Source organism: Nematolebias whitei, chromosome 5, assembly GCF_014905685.2.
Source record: "Nematolebias whitei isolate Nwh7 chromosome 5, NemWhi1, whole genome shotgun sequence".
In the NCBI taxonomy this organism is placed as follows: Eukaryota; Metazoa; Chordata; class Actinopteri; order Cyprinodontiformes; family Rivulidae; genus Nematolebias; species Nematolebias whitei.
The window spans coordinates 2061296-2070496 of NC_056502.1; the positions used below are offsets into that span (position 1 = coordinate 2061296).

At 47.4% G+C, this 9201-nt stretch overlaps 1 protein-coding gene across 1 annotated transcript in view; it reads left to right on the forward strand.

Annotated features, from left to right (window-relative positions):
* The window catches only part of tg (thyroglobulin), a 21034-nt gene that overhangs the window by 6530 nt on the left and 5303 nt on the right, over positions 1-9201 (forward strand). Inside the window, exons 11-31 of the mRNA XM_037676064.1 lie at positions 137-214; positions 419-522; positions 651-762; positions 840-1001; positions 1087-1278; positions 1357-1484; positions 1557-1707; positions 2153-2305; positions 3941-4084; positions 4286-4450; positions 4538-4642; positions 4768-4871; positions 5543-5648; positions 5767-5970; positions 6046-6216; positions 6304-6381; positions 6454-6519; positions 6598-6735; positions 7341-7502; positions 7597-7711; positions 7809-7888. Of these exons, the coding sequence (XP_037531992.1) occupies positions 137-214; positions 419-522; positions 651-762; positions 840-1001; positions 1087-1278; positions 1357-1484; positions 1557-1707; positions 2153-2305; positions 3941-4084; positions 4286-4450; positions 4538-4642; positions 4768-4871; positions 5543-5648; positions 5767-5970; positions 6046-6216; positions 6304-6381; positions 6454-6519; positions 6598-6735; positions 7341-7502; positions 7597-7711; positions 7809-7888 (2718 nt within the window). The remainder of the gene's footprint in view (positions 1-136; positions 215-418; positions 523-650; positions 763-839; positions 1002-1086; positions 1279-1356; positions 1485-1556; positions 1708-2152; positions 2306-3940; positions 4085-4285; positions 4451-4537; positions 4643-4767; positions 4872-5542; positions 5649-5766; positions 5971-6045; positions 6217-6303; positions 6382-6453; positions 6520-6597; positions 6736-7340; positions 7503-7596; positions 7712-7808; positions 7889-9201) is intronic.

Genomic DNA, 9201 nt, shown 5'->3' on the forward strand with positions numbered 1-9201 from the left:
ACACACACACACACACACACACACACACACACACACACACACACACAGAGTTTTGTTTCTGATGTAAACGTCTTGCTCCAGATGTTGCAGATGTTTTTCTGATCCGTCTGAACGGAGCTCACGTGTTTTTGTTCAGGTCAGTGTTGGTGCGTCGATGAAGACGGAGCTTACATCCCTGGATCTCTGAGCAGCCGCTCCACCACACTGCCCACCTGTAAGAAACAACCGTTGACCTCTAAACGACCTACAGTTACATTAGAGAAGAGTCGTAAATAAATTAATAAACAAATGAGTAAATAAATAAAACTACATTTGTTGTGTTGTGATGAAGCAGAACTGTAGAAACCAAACCCCGTTTTTATTTTAACAGAACCGTTTAGTCTCCAGGATGAGTAAAGTTGAGTCTCTTGTCCTGCAGGTCCGACTCGCTGTCAGAGAGCTGAGGCTCACTCTCTGCTCTCTGATTGGCTGAAAGGCTCTGACATCAGCACCATCTCGCCGTACCGCCCTCGGTGTGAACCGGTAAGAACACAGAACCAGTCAGGTTCTGGATCAGCAGTTGTCTCTGGAATAAAAAGGCTCCTGAACCCAAGAGATGAGCCAGAGTTGACTTCAGGTGAAGAATAACTGTTTGTTTGTTTGTTTTTCAGGACGGTCGTTTCTCAGTGTTGCAGACTGGTGGCGCTGCAGGCTGGTGTGTGAACCCTCAGACCGGAGAGACCATTCAAACGGCCTCACAGAATGCCGCGGGACAGCTGACATGTACACACACACACACACACCACTGTGCGTGGTGCGTTCACTGTCACACTTCACTCTGTGAATCATGCTGCCTTCAGGTCCCAGTTGGTGTGAGCTTCAGGGTCTTCAGTGTCGTCCTGATGGCTCCTTCGCACCGCTGCAGTGTGATGTCACTTCCTGCTGGTGCGTATCTGAAGATGGACAGGAAGTGGGCGGGACACGAACATCCAGGCAGACAGGGCGCACGCCGTCATGTGACCGTAAGTTTGTCGTAAAGTTGACGTCCTGGTGCAGCTCTGCTCCAGCCTGCTGATTGGTCCATGTGTTTGCCCCTCTCCTCTTCAGGTTCTCTATGTCCCACCCCCTCCATTACCCATGGTGCACTGGTCTGCCGCCCAGCAGCTGAGGGTCGTCAGAGCTGTGACCTCATCTGTAACCGTGGTTACCAGAACTCACTTCCTGTCAGCAGCTTCCTGTGTGAGACTGAGAGCCGTCGATGGGGCGGAGACAACGTGCCGCTGGGCGGAGCCTGTCAGAGTACGACCTTTGACCCGTTTTAAATTTTAGTTCTGTTTTGACCCGGTTGGTCTGGACCTGAGTGTTGTTTGTGTTCAGCCTTGCAGCCTCTGCAGACGGTGTGGTGGTCTCAGCTCTGGCTGCTGCCGTCCTCCTGCTCTCAGATCAGCTCCCTGCAGCCTCTGCTGTTCGACCTGATGACCAGCAGGGGGCTCTGCTCTGCTCAGGTGAGGCTCACCTGGCTGGAAACCCTCAAACCACCCGGTGGCGTTCTTTCTCATTAGTTTGTTTGTGTTTAGTTTTCCTCATCGGGCCGCTCGGCGCCGCTGTGCGACGCCTCGTCTGTGAGTCTACGGTGCGACGGCGACGGTTCTCTGAGGTTAACGCTCCGATGGAGCGCCGCGCTCTCTGACCTCCCGACCTCTGACCTACCCGACCTCCATGATGTCGGTGAGATCAACAAACATTTGTTCTGTCAGTGATGATCAGAGTATTTAATGAAAAATATGTGTAAACAAACGTTTACTTTTTGATCAGTAACAAACTTCTATCAAAGTAATATAAATACTTTGTTTATAAATCTAAACATTTGTTTGAATAATTTACTTTATAAATGCTGTTAAATGTAGTCATTTTAAGAGTTAAAAGATTCAGTCAGACAGGAAGTAAAACCTTTATTCTGAAAGAAGCTGAAGAAGTTTATTTAATTTATAACTAAATAAATTATTTATTTTATTTCTGAATATGTGAATGTGACTGAAATCAGTTTAATCTGTGCTGAACAAATTATTTAAACCAAATAAACTAAATGCTTCTGAGCTTGACTTGACGTTTTGAACCAAACATTTGGTTTTTGAAATGTTTGAGTCTTAATTTGACCTTTTGTTGGTTCCAGCTCTGTTCCTGAACGAGTCCAGACTTCTGGAGGAAGTCCAGGACCTTCTGGGTAACCTCGGCTCTGCTCTGACCTCTGAACCCAAACTGGTTTCTGAGACGACCGCGACCTTTGGCTGTTCCCGTGGCTTCCGCCTGAAGGCTGACAGCTGCAGTGAGTCTGTAAACAAAGAACAGCTGATAAACACAAACATCTGTTTATTCCTGGAGTCTAGGAGCTTTTTATGTCTGAGGTCAAAGGTCAAAACATTCCTCTAAAAGTGGCACAACTCAGCCTCCTGCTGGTGTTAGAGGATGTTAAACGTACTGAGTGAAATAAAAAAAAGTCACTTTTTAACTCAGCAGGTTGTTTTCTTGTTTACAAACTAAACAGTTACAGTAAAGTGCATGAATTAAAGTTCTCCATCGCTGAGAGGGATTTCTGTCATCTGTAAAAATGAGGAGTGGGGAGACAAGTGTTCTGTTGTGGTTCTGGTAAAACCATCCAATCTAATGATGATGCAGGAATTATTAAGCTGATGCTGCTTTAAACCAATAAACAGAAGCAGAGCCACAGTTTGAGCCAATCAGAGCAGAGCAGGGCGGGGCCTGTTGTCTGCTTCACTGTGAGCACTGAGCAGGAGGACACCCCGCTACCCTAAAGCCCCCAGTATACTCCCGCGTACGTATCCTGCAGAGCAGCTTCACAGACAAGGGGCGTTTACCTTCGGGACAAATTGAGGTCGCCGATTGGTCATTTACTGACACGCCTACTGGATTGATTGACAGGTCGGCAAAAAAAATTTAAAAGCGAGCACTGGCAGCCGCAGCGGTGTTCTATGTTTATATGCTGTTAATAAAAAGATCTAAAAAAAACAAAAAAAACAGGGAGCGCTGGCCCTGCAGCCCACACATCAGACCAGCCCACCAGGAAATCTCCAGACCCTCCTGCAGCCACGCTGGACCTGAGTTTAATTAGCTCGTGACAAATTCCTTCATTTCTCACCATTTCAGTCATGGCATCAACGGAGGAGGAAGAGATCACTGCCTCTTGGCAAAAACAAAAGAAAAGGCCAGATCAGGGATGAAGAAGGAATTTAATACATTGGTGTCGCAACAAAACAGTCCGTCGCCGGACAGTTTATTGTGCGACACCGCGTACGCAGTCGTAAAAATTGAGCTTTGCACGGACATGCCCTGGGGGGTACGCTCATACCTCCGCGTGTGGACGTATGCGGGAGTATACTGGGGGCTTAGAACTGAACTAAACATGTTCACACGTGACCCAACTCCCTGCAGCCGGGGACGCCAGAACTGAAACACCCCCACCCCCTCCTCCTGCACCACGCCCCCACCACCCGGGACCCTTGCATCTAAAATCTAACTTATTAAACATTAACGTGTTCAGAGCGTCGTCGTCATACATGAGCAACCTGCGCACGTGACCCAACTCCAGGTTAGAGAGACGTGCGTGGCCGCGGGAGCGCGCAGCCTGTTGAGTTTCTCTCATGGTGAGAGAAGCTGTTTCTGCTGCTTTAGTTCATCTAAATCAATATTAACTTTAAAAGATGAATATTTATATTCCAGTGTTTCCCCTGCCATTGTGCAAGCAGGACGCCTGTCCACAGAATTCAGACAAAACAGGTTTTCTGCTTTAATCCAGAAGTCTGATTGAAGCACAACTTGATTAAAAAAAAGGTCGAGAATCAGAACTTAGAACTCAAATATTGTGATAAAACAGAAGAAGACTTGATGTGAATTTACCCATAATGCACCAGTGTTAACCTGATGGTTCTGTTTTTGTTTACAGTCGTTTGTCCTGCTGGCAGTTTCTCCCAGGAGGGGGTGTGCCTTCTCTGTCCAAAGGGAACCTATCAGGAAGAAGAGGGGCGGGACTTCTGCAACAATTGTTTGAGAGGCTCCTCCCCTCCTGGAGCCTCATCTGTCAATCAATGCGAGTCTTTTTTTATTTATTTATTTTTTCTCCACCACAGGATCAGAAGCTGCTTCAGTTAAATAATCTTTTAACAACTTTTAATAACATTTAATTAAGTTTATGTAATTTGTTCAGGTGACTATTTTCACCAACAGTCTTTAACTTTAATGTGTTTAAAGTTGTTTAAAATAACCTGTCTTTCACCTGTCCGTCCCTCAGGTGAGACAGACTGTCAGAGGCGCGGCCTGCGGTGTTCACAGCAAGGCGACTTCCTGCCAGCGCAGACTGACTTCCTGTCCAACAGGTGGAGCTGTTTCAGCAGAGAGGGGGCGGAGCTTGAGTGGACCACCAGTGAGAAGACTCTAACAGATGTGGAGTGCTCAGGTGAACAGGCAGCAGCCAATCAGAGAGCAGCTCACCCTCACATCGGTCTAAGGTTCTGGTTCTAATCCCGTCATGTCTGGGTTTCAGTTCTGAGCAGGTTCCAGGCGGTTCCTGGATCGGACCTGATCCTCGGAGCTGAAAACACTGAAGTCCTGCAGACGCTGACCTCTGACCTCACAACCTGCGTCCAAGGTAACAAATGTCCACCTCCATCCTCGTGGTTATTGTTCAGAGGGTTCAACCTGGTGCAGTCAGACTGCTGTTGTTTACTCCAGTGTTTGTTGTTGTTTACTCCAGTGTTTGTTGTTGTGTCGCAGCATGCGCAGCAGAGCCGTCCTGCCACCATGTAGCGCTGTTCAACAGACAGTGTGAGCTCTACAGTACGAACACGTTGAACACAGACTGCAGCGCCTCACAGCAGGTACACACACAAACTTTATTATCCCATATAATCCTAATCTGATCTCATTATTTGGCTCCGCCCACTCGGTCTGATAAAATGCTGTAATGAGCTCACCACACCACCAGGTGGTGAGGACGTCCACTTGGTGATGTTTTAAAGTGCAGAGGACGTTCCAACTTTTGTTGTACTTGTTGAGGCGTTTCCAGTTCTTGAGTTAAAAATCGATTCATCTCACGTCAAAGATGAACGAGACAAAAACAGAAAAGCAGCTTCAGTTATTTTAGTTCGTGATCACGGAAATGTGATCGCTTCAGGGGCCGAGATGGGTAGAGGCAGGGCAGCCGACTCGGGACTTGAAAGTCCCAGGTTTGATCCCCAGTCATTGCACATCTCGTGGTGTCTCTGAGCAGCACACCCTAGCTGCTCACTGCTCCACCTGGTGGTGCATGGGTTAAATGCAGAGAGCCAATTTCACCATTGTATGGGAACATGCAATGATGACAATACATAACATTATTATTATTATTATTATTATTATTGTGTTTGAGAAGATTTGAATATTGAGTTCAGGTGGAGCCACTGTGGGCGGGGCCTAAAGAAGACCTTCATTTGATTACTGTAAACCTAATTGTGCTGATGTGTATGGAAAGTTAATATTAGAAATGTTTAAATCTTCTCTGACTCTGCAGACCAGTGGGTTTCTGGGTAATCCTCAGGTCGATTCATTTGATCAGCTGACGTGCTCTCTGAGGGTGAGAGGCGGAGCTTCAGATCTTCTTGTACTTAGGAAGAAAGGTAAATGTTGTTGATAAATGTGGTGAACCCGGTTACCGTAGTAACCTGAGGTTTCCTGCAGCACTGTGCTGTTTTAAGGTGGATCGGACCCACAGGTACAGATGCTTCTGTTTTTTAGGGGCGGAGTTTTCCTTGCAGCGGATGCAGCAGCAGAGTTTTGTGAGGATGGCGATGACGAGGGCGGTTTCAGGTGTGTTCAGGACTCAGGTGTTCTCCTCCAGGCAGACATCTCTGACCGACGCCCACCGCTTCTGTCAGGACGGCTGCAGCCGCGACGCTTGCTGTGACGGGTTCATCCTGAACCAGAACACGGTGAACGGAGGTGCGTTACCATGGAGACGGGAAGATGAATGACAATGAACAGATTTCTGAACGAGTTTTGTCCCGCCCACCTCAGGGTTGCTGCTCTGTGGTTGGCTCAGAGCGCCATCTGTGCTGATGTGTGACGAACAGGACTGGGACGTGATTGGACAAGGACGGGCCAATCGAAGCTGTGGGGCGGGGCTTACTTACAACATAGAGCTGTCGAAATTCGTGTTGGACTTTGGAGGAGAAAAGATTACATTTGGTAAAAAATAAACTATAAAAGACACGAGGTTCTGGTTCTGAAGAGGGCAACAAACGGACTTGTTTGTTTGTTTGTTTGTTTGTTCAGCTGCGTCTGCTGTTCCAAACCTCAAGGACAAAGACTACCAGGACTTCATCACCTTCCACGCCATCTACCTGAACACAGGTACTGCTCAGTCCAATCCTCAGCAGGTAGAAGATCACCTGACCTGTTTGTAATCGGTTCTGGTTGTTTCAGATGCAGCTCCAGCAGCTGGTGGTTCTGGTTCCTGCTCCGGTTCAGAGATTGTTGCTCCTCCAGCTGGTTTGTAGTCAAACTGTTTAAAACCTGATGTTTTTTTGTTTTTTTTCTCACGGTCTCACGGTGAATGTGGGTTTGCAGCTTCGCTTCAGAACAAGTTCCAGTCTCTGTCCAACGAGGACGTCCTCGTGGACCCTCAGAGGAGACCTCCTGTCCTGTCCTTCTGGATCAACAGGAAAAACTACGACTCCCAGCAAGCACTGCAGTGGTGTCTCACACGTACGTTACTGAGGATTTCAAGTGAACTAAAAACGACCTCTAAACACCTGAAGAGTTCCTGGATCCATCCAGGTAAATTCTGCTGCTCGTGTCAGGTCACGTCGGGTCAGGAGGGCCTTCAATGAGACCCAGGACTGGTTTGAGTCCAGACCCCTCTCAATGAGGACCCTGACCATACCTAGAGTTAAGGTTTGTCCTGAGAGGTCTGACTGCGTTCAGATGAGACTAACTCAAGTCTGGACCCCTTTAATCCTCAAACATTGTTAGTCCGTCCAGAACCGAGCAGAACCTCCTACTGAACCGGCGTGACCCAACAGGACCAGAGCTGCTGCCTGAACCGAGGTAAAAAGGAAGAAGTCAGCTCAGGTACCGACTCGTTAAACGGCCGTCTTTGACATCTTGAAGATTTGTTGATTGTTTGGATTTTGTTTATGTTTGACTATGTTTCCATGAGCTGTTGATCAGAACCATCTCAACAAAAAGGTCCATTTTGTCTGGATTTTAGTAACTGGAGTGGACCAGGACAATGCAGAGTTTAATGTTCTGACTGGTTCTGGACCAGCTGCGGTCACCGTCAGCTTTAACAAGGTCCGTCTGGGTTTCAGGTTGTGATGAAGAAGAGCTGTGTTCTGTTGCCGACCTCAGAGACGCAGAACCAGCAGGGTTCTTCAGCTGCTCGCTGTATCCGGACACCGGAGTCTGCGTTCTGAAACCATCCTGCCGGCCGGTGCTGGACCGAGAGCCCAACAGAACCTACAGGAAGACTGGTGAGAGGCTCAGAACCAAACACATTAACAAACTTTCTCATCACATGAACGGATGATGAGGTGGTTCTGTTTGTTGAAACTTGTGTGGTTCTAGTGGACCTGAGCGGACCGGTTCAGGTCTTTTATGAACCGGTCTCCTTCCAGAAGCTGGTTTCTGCTTCCATCAGAAGCTGGACCACCGTGACAGAAAACACCACGCTGTCTGAGGGGTAACACACACACACACACACACACAGTCACACACACACACCTTTACAGTAGATGATGATGATGGTTTTGTGATGATGAAGACGTCTTTGCGTCCAGGTTCACGGCGTGCGAGCGTCTCTGTGACGAGGATCCATGTTGCCGTGGGTTTGGTTTTGTCCGGAACAGCAGAACCTCCGGTAAACACCAGAACTTTTTCCCTGAGCTACTGGGTCAGGATGGAGGTCAGGATGGAGGTCAGGATGGAGGTCAGGATGGAGGTCAGGATGAAGGTCAGGATGGAGGTCAGGATGAAGGTCAGGATGAAGGTCAGGATGGAGGTCAGGATGGAGGTCAGGATGGAGGTCAGGCTGGAGGTCAGGATGTTTTTACGCTAATAAAATAAAAACAAATGAAAACAAGTCAGAGCAGAAAACTGAATAAATTTATTTTATGACTCATTTTATTTATTCAACAAAAAGAGTTAAATCATTAAAAGTGTCTGGAGGAGCATCTTTTAAATCATGTCAACAACTTCAAACACTAAAGTTTACTTCAAGTTCTTCAGTAGATAAAAGTTTGACAGATGAAGCTGCAAGAAGCTCAAACACCTAAAACTGCAGAAAAAAGCATTAATTGGCTAAAAGCTGAAAAAAACGAGCTCAGGACCAAATTTTAGCGTAATTGATCTAAAATTGAATGAGCTGAAGCTGAAAGAACCAAAACGGATCAAAGAAAACTGACATTATACAAATTATGGATCTGGTCAGCTGCTCTCTCAACGCAACTGATCACATTTTCCTGATGAGAAGACACGGTGAAGGAGAGCCCTCCTGCCCCGACGGGTCACTGGCAGCTACACGATGGATTCCTGGGGGCAGTGGAAGATCGAGCGTCTGTCCGTGTCGGTCGAGGATGCAGAAGATGTGTATATAATCTGGATTTATGGAGTTGGTGGTTACCTGCACATCAACAAAGTCATGAAACGTCAGCAGCTGTTGTGGACGTTGTGAAGCTGCCGGCCTGTGTGAGGGATGTGTCGTGCTGTCAACACAGATTCAGATGCTGTGGCCTGAGCCGTACGATGGACTCGATTCTTGCTGAGGATCACAGGCTACTTGCAGCTCCTGAATCTCGCTGGCAGGAAGGACTTGATCTTGGAGAAGTTACAAGCTCGGCTCGGTGGAACTGACCACACATTTGGCTGTTTGGAGTCACCAGTGAGACGTACCAGTGAGACTGGAGTCGGCCTGACCCAAAACAACTGTTCTCTGAACCTGGCTCCCTCATGTCGGCCTTGGAAGGTTGGCCATCTCAAATTCTCCTGGATGTTAAGGTTAATGTTAAAAGGAGCCAAAAACAGCTAAAATGAGCCCAGAAGAAGCTGAAAACCAGAGCAAAATGCTGAAATGAGCACGTTTGATGAACTAAAGTCAAAAAGAGCTCATTAAAGATTAAATGAGCAGAAAAACAGCTGAAGAGTAGCTGAAAGACAAACAGCTGAAGAGTAGCT